The following is a 21,973-nucleotide window of genomic DNA, read 5'->3' as shown; positions in this document are numbered from 1 at the left end:
GCTGGAGGAAGTAAGTTACTGGGGTGCTCTCAGAGTTTACAGTCTTGCCCCATAGTTGACCTTCTCTTCCTGTGTGTGGAGCTGAAATGTGATCTTAGCTCTCTGCTCCTGCTGCCCTGCTTTTCTCGTCATGGACAACTAGCCCTCCCTCTGCAACTCTTCCTTAATCACTGTTGATATAGTGTTTCATCACAGTAACAAAAGTGACTAATGCACACATCTCCTGCTAAGGAGGCAATACCATTTACAACTGCATGGTTTTATAGGTTTGCTCCACTACAGAAATAATCATAGCAAAGGCTGGAATGCCATGCTTCTCTAACATCTACTCAAGATTGCCTACAGTTTATTAGGTTAGACCTTCTCTCTCTTTTTTTTTTTTCAGAGCTGAGGACCGAATCCAGGGCCTTGTGCTTGCTAGGCAAGCACTCTACCACTGAGCTAAATCCCCAACCCTGAGAGAGAACTTCTGTTAGCAAACCAAATTAGAATCTGTATGCTAGCTTTGTGAGTCACACAAAACAAAGATATGTTGTTCAATTTAATAAATCTTTATTGAGCTCCCACAGGGTGCATGAATTAAGGATTTATAACTTACACAGGTAGAAAAGTGTTACTTTAGCCCCTCCCTTTTAAAATGCAAATTGCATCTTCTCTTTATATTTCAAGTGAATTATTTAAGGTGAGCAAGGCTCAGTTTGATGTTACCATATGTAAAAGGGATAGTACAAACACTTTCCCTTCTCCAAAAAAGGGACTTTGTACCAGAATAAATCAGTCTGTTCATCGAACATTAGCTGATCAAAAAGGCTGGAAACTCTGGAAGAAAAGATGTTCTTGGAAGCACTGTCCTCGGAGGAAGGGCTCATTCCCCGAGGACAGCAAGATGTAGAAGAAAACTAGTTGGCTCAAAAATTACACTGAGATCCAGAAAGTACCAGTCACAGCTTAGAGAGAGAAAAGGAAAACAAACAACCAGATAAAAACCAGATGACACTAACTGTGGCTGGATTCTAATTCTGATGTTGAAGTCGGGAAGGGACTCTGAGCTGAGCAGAGGGGATGAATCCACGCCCCATGAGCAGAGTGGTTTGAACTGATCAAGTCTCCAGTGCACCAACTGTATTTTCAAGTCTAGACCGGCATTTGTACCTAACCATACAGAAGAAAGGCAGCAAGGAGAAGCTGTCAAGTACAGAGGACAGGAACCGATTTGGCAACCCTAGAACTCCCAGTCTGGGTCTTGGTCATCAGGAAACTCGCACTCCAGCTCACTCCACGGTGACGCTGGTGGCAGTGCCAGCGACGGCCTGTTATAAGCAGGTGGCAACAGGGACAGGATGGAATCCTGGCTTTCTTCTTTCATCTGTTAAAGAAACTTAAAATAGTGATGCAGGCACACAGAGTCAACACAAATTTTATTGTCAATAAATAACTTTTAAAGAAATTATAAAACTTTAAAATGATTTTTAGGTCTTTCTCCTATAAGTGCCTCCAATTCTGATAATCAGAAGACAGAAGGACTTAAAAGCTAAATAAACTACTTTTAACTGGAATTATTCTGCCCTGTCGTTAATTCAGGTAAGTCAAGAAACCGGTTTTAAGTTAATGAAAACACAGAGTGTATAACATGATACACTGCTTTTACTCATCTGATTTGGAAGACTAAAGATCTTTCAGACAGTCTATCATTAGTGCTGTCAGATGGGTCAGCGGGCAAAGGTGCTGCTAAAGGCGTTTGAACTCACTACACCAGAAGACCCGAGGTCCTCCCCTGGGGTTCACATGGTAGAAGGAGAGAATGACTTCTGCACGTTGCCCTCTGACCTCCCCCCCCCCCCCCCCCCCCGTGCATGAGCGTGACACCCAAGAACGTACACACAATTGAAGATGTTGAAAATTAAACTACTAAAAATGTTTCCTTGCTTTAACTCTATCTTATAGGAAAGTTATTAGTAAAACTTGATGAAGTCAACAAAATAATGGTTTTAAAAAATAGTATTTTCCAATATTTAAGACAATGGACAGAGACCAGCTCACCTGCTTGAAGAATACATGGGATAATAAACTGCTTGCTGATGGCCTGAAATTTTTGAAAAAGTTATTAGAAAATAAAACCTAATACTGGAATGTAGATTTTTTTTAGGTATACAATTACATTAGAAATGAGGTTTAGAACTATAAAACTCAACACTAAAAAGTGAGAAAGAAAGAAAAACATAGTAATTCTCAGCATCAGCCTGGACTGATGGGAATAGATAATTCTGGAAATTCTCTTAAATCAGTCCACAGTCAACTTTTACTGTACACTACTGTTTCTAGGAACCACGCCAGGAAGAAGGTTCTGAAAACAGTAGGATTCCTCATTTCTTTCTAAAACGCTAACGCTAGCATCTCAGTCTTTAAAATCCCACTTGTATCAGTACACTACAAGGACACCATTTTACCGCTTAGAGGTTTCCACAGGTGCCTTGACCTGGACACTTAACAGCAAGTGACTTGAAGGTGGCTGCCTGGGTACCGTGCGGCCACGAAGGAAGCCCACCTCCTGTGATTTGGAACCCCGTGTTCTTTATCTTGCTCATCACTGACTTGTTCTTAGCACTGATAGTCTCTAGATGAAGTTTTTGATCAAAAGATGTAAATTTTATGGGAAGGGTAATATCACAAAACTACTAGAAGATATGAAGCACATACGTTCTGTGCTATTTAGAGGTGACCAGTATTACCTTTTCTCAGGATCTTGCTGCAAACACAGCTGCACCAGGCTTAAGAAGGCAGGAGAGAACGTTTTTGTGGAGGGTGTGTGGAGCCGGTCACTATTGACTGTGTGGGTTCCAGTTGAGACAAGCACACTCTCTCCAATCCCGGAGTCTACTCCTGACTGAGAATTTCTCATTCTAGAGTCTGACTGTGGAAAAATACTGACATCCAGTGGGCTATATGGAGGACCTTTCAGTTTCTGTAGTAGCATCTAGGGGAAAGAAAAACATTTTTAAGTGCTTTATAGGTAAAACATTTAGACAAAAATGATAGTAAGTCTCTAGAGTCTACAACAAACGTGTTCAGCGGAAGTTATCTAGACCGAAGAAAGCTTTCAAAGTGAGCCTCAGGGAGTTCAGAAGCATTACCTGAGTCCTGTGCATGTCCTGGAAAGGGACCTGACCACTGGCTAATTCACATGCTGTGATCCCAACACTGTAAATATCTGACTTCACATTATATCCATGTAAATCCTGTAAACACAATTTGAAGGCCTTAGTACAAATAACAAAGAGTGCCATACACACGTCTTCTTGATAAAGGACGGTAAACAATGGAAAAAGAACCCCCACAGCACAAAATCAAGACCTACCTAATAAAAGCTCTCACAATTAAAGTTCCTAACACAATTTTGAGAAGAGTAAAGGTCTTGTGGCAGCTATTCACTAAAAAACAAGGACACAACTGTCCTATAGTCAAACTCAAAGACATTTGAGACGCACAGACAACCCAATGCAAGAGCCACACCTGACCTGTCTCAGTAGTTCTGGACTCAGCCACGGCTGCACTGATGTGCTGAACTGTGGGAAATCAAACACAGCCCTATGCCTCTGTCCGTGCTTAACCAAACTATGCAGATGGGACAGGCCAGAGAGGGTCACCAGGCCATCACCAGAAATGAGGATATGGCTGGCTTTAAAACTCCTAGAACAAAAAGAAACAATCCTAAGTACTAGGAATCTGGCCAATGAAGAGTGAATAAAAGTCTGGTGAGAACACATCTCTATATTCCCTTGGAAAGTAAATACCTTTTATAAAACAGCAGTGTACAATACGTACTTAAAATACATGCCATTTCCAAGGAGTCAAGGAAACTCCTTAGGAACTTAAAACAGTACCAGGACATTGGGGTATCACAAAGCTACATGTCTGAAATCGGTAGAATTCTTGAAGAAATGAAATTGAATTATTAATTTTACTATTTTAGGTTGCACTGAAGCATACCATTAGTATATCACGTTAAATGCAATACAATAGAAGCCTCTGTGAGATAACATCACTTCTAAAGATATGTCTGACTAAAGTTCCATTAGCTGTCCTATAAATTATGCAAGAGAATTACTTTTCCATCTAAACACCAACTTTGGACACTAATAGGCACAGCCCACAATAAGGTAAGGTGAAACAAATCTCAAGTACAGTCAGTTAGGCATCCTCCACCAGATGCTGCTGAAAAACAAGCAGGACAGGCCAGAGGTTAAGGGGCCAGAAACAGGAGCACAAGATCACAGTTCTCTGCAATGGAAAACGAGCTCAGAAGAGCACAGGGAGCCGGTATGTGGGGTGTGCTCTGCAGGACTGCCCACTCAGCTAGAGGAAAGGGCTGTTATAACTCACCTGAAACAGAAACAGGACATTAGCTGGAAAGCCAGGAAAGCAGCTCTTTGTCTTCCCCAAAAGAACAAAATCCCAGCTGATAATCTGGGCACGTGAGTTTTCGGCCCTCCCACTCAGACAAGCACTCCGCAAGTGCCACACCAGCACATACTGTCGTGTGGACAGTTTTGGTGAACACACGTGAATGGTAGGCACCAGTGTTACCCACTGGTTCTTCTTCAAGTTTCACTTCTAAATCTCTTAGCCGCTCTTTACTGACGCCTCCCTGATGACTTCTTTCAGCTCTTTCATTTGTGTGGGTGTGACTAAGCACGTACCTGTGGATGCAGCCATTCTGGTGCAGGTAGCTCAACCCTCGTACTGCTCCAAAGAGAAGGTTCCTTATTAAAGTCTCACTCATCCCATCAGGAAAGTAGGTCCTCAGGAGCTGACTTGCAGAGCCTGCAAGAAAGCCCTGACATATTCAGACGAACACTAGAACTGGTTGAAATATTCCTTTCAGTCATAAGGAGACAAACACAAAAATCTGTTACCTTTTGAGTCTAGCCATTTTCTCATGAAGATACAATTTTCCTTCTGGAGTTACCACCACCACCACCACAACACCACCACCACCACCACCACCACCACCACCACCACCACCACCACCACCACCACCACCACCACGCACATAGCTCACATCTAGGACCTCACATGCTAGGTGAGCGCATACTACTGTGCTATATCCCCAGCCCTCTATCCATTTTTCAATTTTAAGGTAGAATCTCATTTAAGTTGCTGAGGTTGGCCTTGAACTTGTTCTGTAGCTCAGGCAGGCCTTGACTTGTGACCCTCCTATCTCAGCCCCCCAGTAGCTTACAGTTCCATGCCACCTGTCTTGAAATCTTTAATCCCACCCCTGAATCCCACTCCCCCTTGCTTCCTCCCTGCTTTTTTTGGGGGGTGGGTGGGGAGGAGGAGCTGGGAATAAAACTCAGAGGTACAGCATTTGCCTACCCTGCTCAAGGCCCTGGGTTTCAACCAACCATAGTCTGTCACACACATCCCATAATTGCGCACACACACACACACACACACACACACACACACACACACACAAAAAAAAAAAAAAACTTTAGTGACTTTTTAAAGGTAAGAGAATATTTTTCAGTTTGCTGAATAAAAAAAATGTGCATTGTATATATCATTTTAAATCCAGAAGTAATTCACAAGAGCTATTTGAAGGACCAAGCTCTAGAATCCTCTCACTCATTTACTCAGCACACGTATTGAACAGTGTGTTATCTAAGCACCTAGGGATATCATGATAGAACACATAAATGACCACCTCCTTCAAGAAGCCCAAGTGAGAGAGCTGGGCACACATGACATTGACAGTACAGTGACGTCAGTTCACAGTACAGTGAAGCAGAGGGGAAGACAGTGTGCTTATGTGCTATTTCTGCTCGTAAAACAACAGCTCTCTGTACTGAGTGAGCAAAGAAAACTGAGAGGAGGGACCGTGTGTGCCAAGACACAGAACTTTGAGAGAATTAGTGGTGGTTTAATGGATCACCATACCCATTCTGTTCTAAAACTAAAAAACATAAAGCAGAAATAGATTATGAAATCTAGACTGGCCACTAAATTATAAATGGAAAACAGTGAATGAGAGACACCAGACACCACTCACTTTTACAATGACAGCATCCAGGTTAAGCAAGCAGTTGTTTGACTTAGAACCATTTCTTACCACAGGCCATAAATGGAGAAATGACCCAAAGCCAGCTGCCGACCGTGAAAACCGCCCGGTAGGTTGTGATATTGGGATGCTGGAAAAAGTGAGACAGGACCACTGCTCTCTGGATAAACGTACAAGAGAAAAGACTTTAAAGTCACCTTCTTTCTCACAATAGCAGTGGTTGTGGCTACTACTCAAGGAACCGCGTTGGCTTTCTCTTCTAAATTTCATGGCTGCTCCAGAAAACACGTGACATTGATTTATGTTTCATGTAGACATGTGTTACAATGTAGAAAGTCTCTCCAGAAGGATACCATGAAAGAGGACTATGAATGTAGTCTGCTTCCAAAGGGAATTCTTCTAAAGACTCAAGTTTTTGTTGTAGAAATGTTTAAAAACTCATAAAAATGAGGAAAAGGGATGTCATTGCTAATACCACATCATGGAGAATCACTGTAAGATATTCTAGCATAGTTTCTCCTGGCTTTTTGTCTATTGTATGTATGTATGTATGTATGTATGTATGTATGTATGTATGTATGTATGTATCTATCTATCTATCTATCTATCTGCACATATAAAAGCTTTCACATTTATTATTTATTTACTTTACCAGGGGAAGGTCTGCACACGGCCCAGCACACAGCTGGAGGCCAGAGGACAGCCTGCAGGCCTGAGTCTTCTCTTTGCATCATGTGGGCTCCAAGCATCAAACTCAGGTCATGAGGAATCAGCACCCTCACTTGCTAAGCTATCTCCTTACCCCCACATAAATATTTTAGAAATTGAGATGACAGCAAAATAAAAAATTTCCCCCCTCTGTAAAACAAAACAAAAACCCAAAAAACCTATTAAAAAAACAAGAAAATAATTTATATGCCTGCAATGTGATCCTATTAAAACGTATCAATTCTGAGGTTAATTTTGCTTAAATGATAGAAAATAAACTCCTGTGTTCTCTCTCGTTCTCTCTCTCTCTCTCTCTCTCTCTCTCTCTCTATTTGTCATTAGACTGGCTGAGGGTGTGCACCGAAACATGCCAATCACTTGAAGGAATTCATAGTATTTATCAAGGTTGACTATATTTGATCTATCAGATAATGCATCTCACTATATTTGATCTATCAGGTAATGCATCTTGCTTCCACATATTCTTTCCAATCTGGTAACTGCATGATTTTATTAAATCCACTTTCTCTAAGGGAACTATCAGTTACAGATGCAGACTTCTCAAACTGACACTACAGCCAACCCGCCCTTCCTTTACACCATTACCTGTAAAGCTTTCAGACGCTCTTCAGTGCAGTTTTCCAGGTTTGTAATTTTGATAGTTACCAGTGTTCCTGTAGGAGTGTGCCGTGCAAGGTGGACAGAGGTCAGGTTGTCAAACCCTCTTCCTGAAATCAGACATGAAACCCACAGTAACAATCAAAGCAGAAAAGAATCGGCGCTGTGTACTTCAGCAAAATTTAAAACCCCTGCTCTTCAAAAACTACCAAGCAAATGAAAAGGCTGAAACAGCCTAGAACTTAAACACCTGACTCACCAACATGTCAACCCAGGCCATTCCCAGCTCCCCTGTGAGGGTAGGCCTCACTGCTGCTAGGGAAGACAGGGCCCTCCACCTCTGGGCAACGTGGCCAGGCTGTCAGCAGTTTTCCACGGTAAAGCACAAGTCTCTATCCCTATGTCTCAAATTGCCTACTAGTATTATGATCCAGATATGACCCTTACTTCAATACATCGTGTCCCCTCCTTGACTTTTTAATGTTATTTTTATTAATTCTTTGAGAATTTCCTAAGTGTATCTTGGTCATATTTAGCCCCCAACTCCTCCTATGTCCACTCTCAAAAAGACATTAAACATTCTTTTCTTTCTACCACCTTTGTCTTCCTGTCCACTCAGCTTGAGCTCCCGCCTTGACTCTCTAGTCATCCACCTTAAGGAAAGTTCTTGGGAATAACTAAGAGTTATGTAACTTGTTGGACAGGTTTTGCACCAAGGGTCACATGCCATGCATTTGCAGGTCTCACACTTTCCTTCTACTGAGTTGGAGCTGCTCAGACTTGACATCTTGAAGAAGGTTATGAAGCAGGCATTAGAAAGCACTCTATGAGCTTTGATGAAGATCCTTTGCAGACACACAGTACCGGTCAGTACATCATGATGCCTGACAAACCTGAATGAAGGTCTGTGTGTCAGACAGTACGTAGTTACTATGTTTAGACTCTAGTCGCCTGCTCTGTGTTCACTTTTATTTATCAATGCCTTTCTTTTATCATTATAAAAATTTTACTTGGGAACTGAAATGTTCTTATCAGGAAGCAGTGTGTGTGTGTGTGTGTGTGTGTGTGTGTGTGTGTGTGTGTGTAAATAAATATTTATTTTTAAATGAATATATAAAATATGTGAAATATATTAGCCATATAATATATAAATACATTTTATAAAATATAAAGAAAATGATAAGCCTGAAATATTAATTGAAAATATTAACAATGTTTATATCTGGTAAGAATTTCATTCAGAAAATATAAGGAACGCTTGTAATTCTGTAAGACAACAAGCAATTCAGTAAAAAAAAACATTACTAGGCATGTGAAAAGATGCTTAAGCTACAGAAAGGTTCATTAAAGCCATACCATACCACCGCATACCTATAGTAATTGCTAAAGTATGCCTTGATGAACAAATTGTCATGTAGGCAAATAGTGGAGTGTTATTCAGCAATCTCCAGCCTCTCCTTACAGTCCCTGGCAACTACTGATCCGCCTGCTGTTCATTACAGAGAGGTCAACAAAGAGATGGAGACTTTCATGCTTAGCTTCTTTCACTTAGCACGACGCTTCTGAGATTCACCATGCAGGTGATTTCCCCTGTTGCTCAGTAAAAATGTATTCTATGGCAACACCACAGGTACTTTATGTATCCATGGGTGGGGGGTATTTGAGTTACTTAGTTCCTGGTAACTATAAATAGTTTCCCCAACTATTCCTACACAGGTCCTTAAGAAGACACATCTTCCTCTCTTTTTGGCAAATATCTGCATATGAGGTTGCCAGGTCATGTGGTAAATACAGGTTTGAACTTCTGAGTTGCCAAATTGTTTCCTAATGTGGCTGAACTGTTTTTGCATTCTTAGATACAATGTATGAGAGCTGTAACTGCTTGGCTCATTCACTTCTCAAAGCCTCTATGGTATCAGTCCATAAACTGATTAATCCTTTCATGACATGTTCAAAACTCCACCTGATCACAGAGAACTAAGCTTTCTTCAACAGAACTCACTCAGCAGGCCCATGTCTGTGGCAGGCATACCCAAGCATATGTATGCGATGCACTACCAAGGCTGATTCTGGTCCAGGCTTTGACTCTGGTTACTTAGCCTCTTTTGGTTTCTCCTAAGCCTTTTCTTCTGGCCAACAATTCTGTGAGTTAGCAATATTGTTTTAAAAAATAAATAAAGAAGGCCCTGGCCCCCTTAGGAAGTTAGCCCCTTTCTGCCATTATCCTTGACTCCCAGAGGTGGCTTGACGCTCTGTCTTCCCTGTTCTGCTCCTGGGTGATGACCTAAAATTAGTTCATTCCTTTCCATCCACTACATTAGGGAATAATCGTTATACTAAAAAGCAGAAGTAATCGTAAGTCAGTATTCAAAGATTGGGACAGACATCTTTAATGGACAGCCTCCTTTTGTACAGCTGTACTTCAATGCCCTCTAGTGCCTGAAAAAGCACTGTTGTTCTATGTGTTCATCTACCAGATGGACCTCAAGTCATACCCTCCCACCTAACACAATTCTTAGTGATTAATAAATGCTCCTGAATGTTCAGAGTAAATGCTTCACAAATGTAAAGGTATAAACAAGAACTGATTTCGTTCTGTACTTAAATAAGAATGATTTATACAACTGAAAATTTGGATAAATATATAAATTATATGAAATTATAAAATATATAAATTATATAAAGTAATCTGAGTTAAGTGTCATGACTGAAAAGACTTATATGACCTGGTTTAAATTTCTACCCTTTAAAAATTAAACCCATAAAACTAGAAACTTACTAAAAAATACACAAATAAGTACTTAGATTATCTAATGTCCTCTTTTTTTCTAAATAACTTCAGTAGAAAAGTAAAACTAGACAGAAGTCTTAGAATGTGAGATTAGTTTTAGACAGACATAAAATGCATTAGATTCATCTAACGGACCCTGTTAATATCCAGTGTTATGCTGTAGGTGGCAATAAAGAAAGACACGCTTGTAAAATAATCTTAGTGCCATCAGCTTCACTTCCATGTGAAGCGGCAGTGATGTGAAATCCAGGATCATTACCTATTTCCACTTGCAGTTCATAGTGAGAAACATTAGTGGAACACGTCACTTCCTTGGCTCTGGCAGATGGAGGTGACCAGGAAATGGCTGGCTCATCAACCTGCATTTTTTCAAGACGAAAATAAAATAGGATAGTCACCATTGGTTCCCCAATTTGGTCTCCCTGTCCCAACAATATTGATAACCATCAGGAAGGTTCTGGAAGGTGGCTGAAGAGGTTGTTTTAAGATCTAGAAGGAATTTACCACTTGCTATTTGATGTCAAGGAGATTTCAGCCTGAAGAGGGAGAAAAATACTTTCCATCTCAATTTCCAATAGTCTAAGAATGGATGATAATTGTTAAGTGTTCAAAAGGAGGAAATTCCAAGGACCTGTGGGGGATATTCTAGGCTTGCGTTGTTGCTTCAATCTGAAGTCTATGCTCTGTGTTAACAGTCAAGAACAGCTGCTTCACAGTCTATTAAAATAGCTGAAGAAGTTTTTCCTATGATGAAATGAAGGAAGAGGAAGGTCAAAAAGAAAAATCAGCCTAAGGAGATGGGAGCTCAGGTCTCCCGCCCAAAGGTGTCCACAGCAATGAGGTCTCATGGGTGCTGTGGAGTCAGAGTCAAGTTTGCATCTAAATGTAGGGTCAGGCAAATATCACACCCAAAGCAGAAAGAGGAGGCCTGACCCGCTGGCATGAAATGACAGCAACACAGATCTCCTAAGGACGCCAGGACTCCAAAGGACACCTAGAAGCCTTTACAGGATCTAGCAGGTGGCAAGGATCTTGTTACTGCCTCGGATGAGGCAGGAGGGGGAGACAACATTACTATGTGTTAGGAATCGTGCTAACTCCTTTTCGTACCCAACTCTTTACTCAGGAGAAACGGTAAGGTTTGAAGCTAATAGATGGAGTTATACAGAGTGGCAGGTTATTTCCTAATCTCGAGAACAGACTGCTAACACTTTATTTACGGTTAGACATCAATAAAGGTGGATGATATGCAAGAAGAGTCAAAGAGTGGAAGGAAAATTCTAGCATACAAGTGAAGATAAGCCCAGCGTGGGGTGGGATGACACCCTAAGTTAATATGATTTCTTCAGAACAGGAAGCACTCGGATGAACAGGTGTAAAGAGAACACACAGGAAAAGGATACTGTGGATATCACTCTGTGTAAATAAAGTTCTGATTGGCCAGTGGCCAGGCAGGAAGTATAGGCGGGACAAGAGAGAAGAGAATTCTGGGAAGTAGAAGGTGGGAGGGAGACACCGCCAGCCGCCGCCATGAGAAGCAACATGTAAAGACACTGGTAAGCCACACGCCATGTGGCAAAGTATAGATTAACAAAAATGGGTTAATTTAAGATAGAAAAAGTAGATAACAAGAAGCCTGCCACAGCCATACAGTTTGTAAACAATGTAAGTTTCTGTGTGCTTTCTTGGTTGGGTCTGAGCGACTGTGGGACTGGCGGGTAAGAGAGATTTGTCCTAACTGGGCCAGGCAGGAAAACTCTAACTACAAAAGGAAGATTGTATAACAGTGTCTAAAATTTAAAGGGCTATCAATCTGTAAGGCCAGAGACCCAAAACACCAAGGTTTCTTTTTATAACTTAAAAAATGGCATGGGGCAGAGACAGCTCAGTGGTTAAGAGCATTGGCTGCTCTTCTAGAGGACCCAAGTTCAATTCCCAGCACACACACATGGCAGCTCACAACTGTCTGTGACTCTAGTTCCAGGGGATCCAATGCTCTCTTCTATCCTCTGAAGGTACTTCACCCATGTTGTACACAGACATACATGGCAGACTAAACACCCATATACATAAAGTAAATTTTCTAAAACAAAGAAAAATGACATTACATTACTGCACGATAGGCTGAGATCAGCTAACCAGCCTGCCTCTGATTCCCTCCTTTTAGTGCTTGAGGGAAATATAGTCTTTTTAAAGCAAGACAGAGTACAGATGTTACAAGCAAACATTCGAAACTGAGAGTCTTTCTGTTTGCTAGCTTTTTATTTTTGTTTTTGTTTGAGATAGGGTCTACCCTGTAGCCCAAACTGACTTTGAACTTACACTTCTCCTGCCCAGTCTCTGTACTGCTGGATTGTAATCTCTGAGTGCATGCTGGACAGTTAAGCCCTCTCAAGAGCAGCTGCACTTCCAGCCCCCACCAGCTCTCTTGCTCTGCTTTTCCTTCCTTCCTTTTCTTTTCTTTTCTGTGGTGGTATTGTGTCCCCTGAAATATTGTGCACCCTAATAAACTTGTCTGGGGTCAGAGACAGAACAGCTACACTATTAAACATAGAAGATAGGCAGTGGTAGCTATGCCTTTAATCCTAGCATTCCAGAGGCAGAAATCCATCTGTTCAAGGATACAGCCAAGCATGGTGACTCACGCCTTTAATCCCAGGGAGTGATGGTAGAAAACAGAAAGGCATATAAGGTGTGAAGACCAGAAACTAGAAGCATTTGGCTGGTTAAGCTTTTAGGCTTCTAGCAGCAGTTCAGCTGAGATCCATTCGGGTGAGGACTCAGAGGCTTTCAGTCTGAGGAAACAGGATCAGCTGAGGAACTGGCAAGGTGAGGAAACTGTGGCTTGTTCTGTTTCTCTGATCTTCCAGCTTTCACCCCAATACCTGGCCTCAGGTTTGTTTTTATTAATAAGAACTTTTAAGATTCCTGCTACACTTTTCTTTTCTTTCCTTTTTTTTTTTTTTTTAAGGAAAGGTCTCACTTCCTAGCCCAGGCTGGCCTTGAACCTGTGGCAATCCTCCTTTCTCATCTTACAAGTGTTAGGAGTACAGACATGAGCCACTATACCTGGCAACAGACCCAATTTTCAAGACGTAGAACACTGCAAAGTGGCAAGTTCCATGCTTCTGCCTCGAAGAGGCTGAGATCAAATTAACAGGTGAAATATGAGCCCTGAAGAAAAAGTCATGATGATCACTAGGGAGACTGAATCATCTCAAACTAACCTCACTTCGCCTAGTGACATAATGACCAGAGAACTGAGAAGCAAAATCATGGCAGGCTCCCTGTCCTAGTTCATCTGTTGCTGTGATAAAATACAAAAGCAAATTTGGGAGGAGAGGGTTTGCTGTGCCTTACAGTTCCAAAGAGATAGTCCACCACAGCAGCAGAAGCAGGACCTCAGCTCACACACTGCATTAGAGGTCAGGAAGCAGAAGCGGAGCAGGAGGTGACATCAGGCCATAAGACCTCAAGGCCCATCCCCAGCGACATATCTCTTTCTCAAGGCTCTACCTCCTAAGGTCTCAAACAGTGAGGACCAAGTGTTCAAACACATGAGCCTACGGGGATACTTCACATTCAAACCACAACCACCTTTATCCCAATAGGTTCTTTAATGACTTCCTGAAGATGCTTAGTTTAAGAAGAAAAATCTAAGCTGGGTGGTAGTGGCGCACACATTTAACCCCAGCATGTGGGAGGCAGAGGCAGGCAGATCTCTGTGAGTTAGAGTCCAGCCTGATCTACAGAGTGAGTTCCAGAACAGCCAGGGCTACACAGAGAAACACTGTCTTGAAAACCTAAGACAAACGAAACACAACAACAACAAAAAAAAAAAAAGAAAAGAAAAGAAAAGAAAAATCTCTCTAAAAAACTTGACCAAAAAATGTGAGAGTCAAAGTTATATTTTAAGTTTTATTTACTATGCCTAAGAGATCCACGAAACAAAAATGTCTCTGATCTGCAAGCCTCTTGCCCAAGGACAGATAGTTCCTGAAATGCTGGAGGCTGTTATGGGAGATGAGACACATGTTTTTTACTCCCTAAACAAGTTTGTTTGACCCATCTGCTTCGGATGTATCACATGTGGGTGGGAGGTTCATGGGCAGGAAATTTGTATGCTTACCCCTGATTGGACCTGATGGAAAATACTTAAGTTGCTACAAACCTTGATTCAGGGCCATTTCCCAGGAACCTAGGAATGGACTTGGCTAAAGCCCATCCACCTAGCCAGTATTTAATTAAAGCTTGCTTCAAATTTGGCTTTCAACTATGGTACTGGTCTTCTTCTCGATCGCTGGGTTTAACAATGACTGTTCACCGGTTTGGTTTTTAAACCTTGCAGTGAAGTCTGTTCTTCATCTCAGGGTCAGAAACTGGATTTAATCAGCAAACCTAAGGTATAGTCTTATTAGCCAACCTGTTTAGACGAATGTATCTTTAGCATCATTAGGCTTAAGTGACGTGTCATGGAAAACAAAGTCATAATTAGAAGTTTTATAGTTTTTAATGGGAGACAAATGCCATATGTCCAAGTGCTTAGATTTGCATCTTTTTAATCCAACATTTTATCCAGGCTGACAAAAAGCTACAAGTTGGGGTTGGGGATTTAGCTCAGTGGTAGAGCACTCACCTAGCAAGCGCAAGGCCCTGGGTTGGGTCCTCAGCTCCGGCAAAACAAACAAACAAACAAACAAAAAACAAAAAAAAAAAGCTACTAGTCGCCAACAGAAGACAACGGACAGTGTTCTTAAGCAGTGGCTCGGGGCCCTGGAAGCCTTTTCCAGGCACTAGGCGCCAGTCTGCAGCAGGGCTCAACTTACATCACAGAACTTCTCCAGTTTGTTCCTCCACATGAGACTTCACATTACACCTCTGCTTACTTCAAGACTTGTCTAACTTAAAATATAAAAGGGCTCCAACCTGGAGGTTAGAAGGACACCAGCGTGGAAATTTCCAGTTTCAGGTCTCAGTAACAGCATGAGACAAGTCATGTGACTGAGTTACCTCAACCTGAAGGCAGTAAGAGTTGGATACTACTCCCTACTACACACAGGGCAGGGACCTTGAAGATAGAATGGTGACTAGAAATGGCAATGGGTAGTCAGTCCTGAGAAAAATTAAAAGCAAAAATAACTGCAGTTACCTTACGTTGTAACAAATTTTTCAAAGCAGATTTCACTATATAGTAAAAATTATTGTATAAATTAAGGATTAAGTGGAGCAAAGATTTCAGAGACATATTACCAAGTTTGTCCCTTTAAATATTCCTACTCTGTCAGACGCTTCTTAGAAGACATAGGTGAGTGAGACAAGCGTGCCCCTGACATGGGGATCGCGTTATGGCTGAAGAGACACAGGCCTCAAGAGCTGTAAGACGGTGCAGTCCCAACTGTGCAGGGAGTGCCTGAGACAGCTGTCAGAACAATGAAGTAAAAAGGTCTAAGAGAGAGAGCTACAGACGTGCAGTTTGAACCAACTCTTTACAGATGGGGAGACGTTTCAGGGGAAAGCAGAAACAAGGGGATTTCAAGCAGAGAGAAGAGCACGTACCCAGTAAGGAAGGAAATTCAAAAACCGGTCCTATACCACACCATTGAGAGTCTGGATCATGCTAAGAAATCTGGACTTTATCCCACAGGCTTCAAAGTGGCGTGGGCAGCCGTCTTGGAACAGTACTGAGGGCTGGCGTGAGTACTGTGGGAGAGACTGCATGTGTGCAGGGTCTACAGGCAATGAATAACTCTCTACCAACCGGCCAGCAATGAGATGGAGCAGTAGAGCCCCTGCTCCCGAGGGGGGTGAGGCAGCGTGAGCAGACTCCAGAGTTTGAAGTATGGAGGACTAATAGCCAGCCTTTTATTAGCCAAAGTGAGAAGGGCAGGGCTGGGACCATTTGCACGTAGATTAAAGTTCCACTCAAACCAGTAGAAACCCTGGGGAAAATCTAATGGGATGTGCTCTGTAGATAATCCCAGAGCCCAGGAAAGAGAATGTCTGGTGATCACCATGGTCCTCTTAAAACACCAGAGGTGTTTTAAGCAGCTCATGAGACCTCGGCAACCCAAACCCCAAAAAGAGATAACGCCGCTCCGAGAGCGGGTTGAGAAGAGGTCAGTTACAGACTCTGGAGGCCAGCACGAAGAAGCGGAGAGCGAACACAGAGCTACAGGACGGGTGCACTGAAGGAGGCACAGGAGGAGCGCTGGCTGTGCCCCACCGTCTTCTTACCAGGTACTGATGGACACTGGTTTCAGACTGTTTTTCGGGTCTGAGTGATTCAACTCGCGTTCGTGAAGCACAGAAACAGTCCTGGAAGTCAGAGGTGCATTCGGTTAGTGAAAAGCGTGGCACACACATGGCACTGGCTTATGTATACCGAAAGACCTGGTATCGGGGCTGGAAGCCCAGATGGAGGCGCCCATGGGACGAGGTGGAGCACCCAGGTGCACAGAAGGCTGACGTCACTCTTAGGCTTGTGCTTAATGCCAGCTCTGCTCCTTGCCTTCCTTCACTTGAGGTGACGAATCTATTTTTAACTGCTGGTCTTAACTTCTAAGTCTCCCAGCACCTCAGAAATTATTATGCTGTATCCAATATTTTTATTTGTTCCTCAGATTGTTTTCTTGAATGTAGGAACCATGTTTTCCTACATTAAACCATTTATTTAATTATAAACACATTGAATATGTCTGTAACCATTCTGTTTCTTAAGGTGACAAGTTGAACTCAAAGCAAATTAAGAGACTTGCTTCTATTACCAAAACTGACATTTTCCTGAATATCGACTTAGGGTTACTATCAGCTATTACCTATAATCAAATGCAATACCTACATGTTGTCTATCCTATCAGCAATTAGTGGAGTGATACTGATCTATTTAGGAAGAAAAAAATCAAAAGGAAAACATAAGCACATTGTGTGAGACTTTTATAATAAAAGATTTCAAGCACCTCATCCACACTCACATCCACGAGCACTCAAACACCGCATCAAGTGAGCCTCAAAGCCCACCCACGTCTACTCACACTGGATTGCCAGTTCCTTCAAAGTAAACAAATTCCTTTCTCTTAGAATATACCAAAATTTCTCGACAATCAAACTAGTGTTTTTCAGCTAGGCCAATCTGCTAATTGTTTTACACTGAATTTAGCACCCTGAATCTCAATGGTCATCACTCAGATAAAGAAACTAATGAAAAGGGCATCATACATCTTTTCTCACTTGCAAAATGATGTAAAAGTGTCAATCATAAAATTCCTTTAGGCCAGGGGTCAACCAATGATGGCGGTGTGTGGGCAGGGTTTGGGCTGTTCTAGTTTTCACTTCCACACTGGGGATGGCTGCTTTTGAGCTGCCAGAGCAGATGAGCATTACCACGTTAACATCTGTGGCCTTTACAAAAAGCATCAGCCGACCCTGCTTTAAGGAATGAAGCATTTCAATGTATGTTCCAGATATACACACTTGGAGCAAATGTGTTCTCTATTTTCCACATAATGCAACTACAGTCTCCTAACCTCACGGTCCTACCTCCCCGCCTGGCTGGGGAGTGGGGTGACGGCAGGCATCGAGTCTGAACCCTGGCTATAATTCTCAGCAACCATGAGCACACTCAAATGCTGCTGCCTGTCCTGCCAAGTTCCCCCAGTTCTGAAGAGCAAGATCGCTGTCTTAACATCAAAATCCTTTTTTCAAATACTGTATTGTGTATGACAGAAAGAAAGTCCCCAAGCTACTTAACCTAAAGCAGATGTCGTGTACCTAATATACAAACAAATATATTCCTCTGTAGCTCACGTGATACAGAGTGATTCAATTTTTTTTTTTGTCTGATTAAGTCAAAGGTTTACTTTAAATGCCATCTTACCTGCCTTGGGACACATGAAAAGTTATAAAAGTGATGTTTTTGAAGTTTTAAAAGAAAATGCATAGCTTATTAGATGAAACTAAATCTAAAAAAAATATGAGAAAAAATTGGTTTGGGACAAAGAATTGTAATAATGGGTATATTTAAAAAGAAAGTGTAGAAGAACCTCTTTTTAAAAAGATAAAACTCATTAGTTTATATCATCCCCAAGGCCACGTGTCACTCGGGTTAAAACAGATCTAACTCACTCCAATGGTTTAAAATTATAGCGAAACTTACCAAAAGAGACATTGAATCGCTTTAGTTCACAGAAAGTGACAAAAACCCATCTATTTCAATGAAGATTTCTGCTTTATCTTCAAGGTGCAGATATATCCCACTATAAAAACAAAAACAAAATTATTTAGGTTTACATAAACCCTTGAACTAGATGCTATAATTTATCAGACATTTAGGCATCTGCTCATTGACACAGAACCAGTGACACCCCTGAGGCATCTTCAATAAGCACTGTTCTGACTTGGCCTCCTAAAGGCATCTCCAAAGCCTTAAGACACTGCCTCTCTCCTATCTCTTTCCACCCTGAACAAATATGAGGGCATTACAGAGAAGTAATTTTGGACCCTCTTTATACATGTGGTGCCACTTACCAATAAATCCTCAGAATCGCTAAGGATTCCATTTTTTTTTTTTTTTTTTTTTTTAATAAATAAAAACTGAGAATCTCCAGAGATTGCTGACTCATCACCTACTAACTCACTCGGGACCCATGAGTCACGAATCCAAAGCAGGATTCACAAAGGGCTGAAATGAGTGAGTTCTTGCTGCCTTGTGTTTAAAAAGAGGCATCTTAGTTTTCATGCAAAAAAATGACATTTTTCATAGTTTGAATCTTTTTGATTTTTAGTTCTCAACTGTATTCAACTTAGCATGTATGGACAGACACAAAATGATGCATATTATTATGCAAACAAGTCCTGTCCACTTTCATTAGGAGAGTCAGAATTTTAGCAAGGTGAACTTCTTTAGATTCAAGGAGCTACAAAACCACCACTGAGATCTTCTGGTCTTCTCCAATAGTGAGGGCAATATTTGTGGTGGTTGTTCCCTTCTAAACAGCATCTCTTGAAACTGGGTTTCACTGCTTCATTTTTGTCATATCCCATATTTGATCAAGGCATCTACAACTAGCTAAGTCAAATGACAGAGGGAAGAGTTTGTAGACCGTAAATGTTGGAAAGCATCGTCCAATTTCATTGCTGAGGGGAGAAGAGAATTCTCTCAGGGGCCCCACTACAGCCAAAGGTAGAGAAGGGAAGGAAGGACCGGAAAATTTAAGAATATTTCGCCACCGGCCAAGCATTACTGTCAATTTTAAGGAAGGGGTGGGAGGGTGAGGGGGATGGAGGGCGGGGATGTGAAGAAAGCTATTCCCGTGCAGCCCACCCTCCAGGATGACTGAGATCAAATGAATCTATACATTTTATATAACGCTCTGTATGTAAGACCCAAGTGGAAGCCAGGCAGTGGCACACGCCTTTAATCCCGGCACTCGGGAGGCAGAGCCAGGCGGATCTCTGTGAGTCTGAAGCCAGCCTGGTCTACAGAAGGAGTTCCGAGGCCAGCCTGGACTACCAAGTGAGTTCCAGGAAAGGTGCAAAGCTACACAGAGAAACCCTGTCTCGAAAAACCAAACCAAAACAAAACAAACAAAAGAAAACAAAAGAAAAAGAACGAGTTCTAGGACAGACAGTGCTACACAGAGAAACCCTGTCTCGGAAAACCATACAAATAAAAAACACGTGAAACAAGGTAAGACAAAGGGAAAGCAAGCTGGTGATGTCAGAATAACTGAAACTATCCACAGCCTGTGACCCGTACAAGCTCGCTTTCATCAATCTGTTCTAAGAAGATATCCAAGTAATGACAGAGACTGCACACAGGACGTTTGTATTCACGCCACAGGCTTAGGCACTGTGGGCCAGACAGTGCTGAGCACTGAAGACCCCACTAGTAACCCACACGGTGCCCTGTCCTCTAGCTGCTGACTTTACCCGAGGCAGAAAGAGGCTGTGATTAACTTCATTTTAATAATAATAATCATGGTTATCATGAGTCTCTACCTCCTTTTCACTTAGTATCAGCAAGTTGCTACTGAGTTTGTTGCTTTAAACAATGAAACAATTTGAGGGAAAAAAAATTCAGGTCACAATCTTCTAGAACTGTTACTACCAAAAGGATTGCTTCTGTGGGGCGGTTTAATCTCCCAAGTTTTCACCTTGGATCTATCAGACCCTGAACAGTTAATTTTACAAGACATTTTGAGATCAGGGCAGCAGTTGTACCTGACAAAGGAACAGAGTGAAAGATCTGCCGTTACTTTTCACTATTACCTATTACACTATGATTTTAAATGCTAAAAGAAAAAAAAATTTAAAAAGGGGGAAAAAAAGCTTGCTGAGGCTTTATGGAACATGTCTTTAATTCCAGCGTTCAAGAGGCAGGGACAGAAGCAGGTGGATCCTTTTGAGTTCTAGGCCAGTCAGGGCTAACTACATAGTGAGACCTTGTCTTTAAAATGTGTGTGTGTGTGTGTGTGTGTGTGTGTGTGTGTGCGCGCGCGCGCGCGCGCCTGCCTGTACTCCTAAATTCATAGACAAGTACCTCAGGGCAGCCCCTTGCAGAGGTACCTAAAAAGCTATTACAATAAAGCTTTATAAATAATCTTAATTTGCTCCGTAACACAAGACGTGCGTATCCATAGTCTTTCATTTGAAGGTTAACACTTTAAGCGGACCCCAAAGGGCCTATGTACTTACAGGACTTGGGTTTCAGTTAATTAATCTAGGCACTCAAAGGTCTACTGTTTCAGGAAATGCTAACAAAATAAAACAAAAAAAACCCTGCCAATTCTCTTTGTTAAGCTTCAAGATTATTGTAATTCTCAAGGTGATCTTGAGATCTCATAAAACCTTAACAGAGATCATAGCGATGCGCACAGCTCAGTAGAATTTTCCAAACTTAGTATCATGACTCATGGTTTCAACAAATATTTACGGAGTGCCAAACACTGTGCTATGTAGATACTGTCACAAACCGTCATCAAGTTTGGAGGAAAGACATTTGACACAACAAACCCACGAGAGGAAAACACAGCACCACATGTAAATACTGAAGACAAATCGACGCCTGGGCATTTAATTTTGGAAAAGGTCCCTTCGAAGTCTCCGAGCAGACAGGGCTGGGGGCCAGAGGGTGTCCTCGGCTTGGGAAGAAGCCAGGCCCGTGTGCACCACCAAAGGTGAGAGCCAGGGGAGCGGGACGGCGGCGGCTGGGCTCCTGCACCTGGCACCGCCGCTGGGCACTCGGGCACCTCGGCCGCAGTGCTGGCACGCGCGGTGCGGGCTCCGCGGGGACTCCGGCCACTGCTCGGCCGGTCGCACGGGTGAGCAGCGGCGGTCAGACTGGCCTGGCAGGCTTCCGCTGTGCACCTACCGAGTGGTGCTCCCCGTGCCCTCCCCGGGTCCGTGCACCATCCCCTGCCCGCCCGCCTCCCCTCATTACCCCGGCTGCGACCAAGGCCAGCGACTCCAGGCGGCGGGCGCGGAGGGGACGCGACGCGTGCGAGCCCCGGGACCTGCCTCGAGGAGGGCCAAGGCCAGAACACTAGGCCCGCTTCCAGCGCGGGCCTCAGGGCGCAGAAGTGCAGCACGGCCGCGACAAGGCCGGTTGGCCTGGACCTCTGCCCTAGCCCGGGGCAACGGGCCGGGATGGGATTCGCCCCACCCCGGCGGGGTCGGGGCCCGCCGCTCCGCCCCGCCGCGCCTCCAGCTTCCAGCTCGGTAGGAGGTGGGGCCTTCGGACTGTAGGCGGGACAGAAAGGAAACTACAGTTCCCGGCGGGCCGTGCGCTAGGGTCGCGA

At 42.8% G+C, this 21,973-nt stretch overlaps 1 protein-coding gene across 1 annotated transcript; it reads right to left on the bottom strand.

Moving 5' to 3' along the window:
* Positions 1-530: 530 nt before the first annotated feature.
* On the bottom strand, positions 531-21,930 carry Stradb (STE20 related adaptor beta). The gene is made up of 12 exons (XM_036173716.1): positions 21,616-21,930; positions 18,331-18,430; positions 16,413-16,493; positions 10,438-10,537; positions 7,376-7,497; positions 6,113-6,221; positions 4,698-4,821; positions 3,516-3,687; positions 3,132-3,236; positions 2,730-2,974; positions 2,041-2,083; positions 531-1,366 (listed from the first exon to the last, which is right to left on the bottom strand). The coding sequence occupies exons 2-12, from the start codon at positions 18,340-18,342 to the stop codon at positions 1,223-1,225; spliced, it is 1,257 nt and encodes a 418-aa protein (XP_036029609.1). The 5' UTR covers positions 18,343-18,430; positions 21,616-21,930; the 3' UTR covers positions 531-1,222.
* Positions 21,931-21,973: the final 43 nt, after the last annotated feature.

Source organism: Onychomys torridus, chromosome 23, assembly GCF_903995425.1.
Source record: "Onychomys torridus chromosome 23, mOncTor1.1, whole genome shotgun sequence".
Taxonomy (NCBI): Eukaryota; Metazoa; Chordata; class Mammalia; order Rodentia; family Cricetidae; genus Onychomys; species Onychomys torridus.
The sequence above is the reverse complement of the archived record's forward strand: the minus strand, read 5'-3'. Positions and strand labels throughout refer to the sequence as shown.

Coding starts and splice junctions, on each gene's coding strand:
- Stradb (XM_036173716.1), bottom strand. Junction 3,688..4,697: donor CAGAATGGCTGCATCCACAG/GTACGTGCTTAG, acceptor TTTTTGTTCTAG/GAGTTTTAAAGCCAGCCATA. Junction 3,237..3,515: donor GTCCAGAACTACTGAGACAG/GTCAGGTGTGGC, acceptor TTGTGTTTACAG/GATTTACATGGATATAATGT.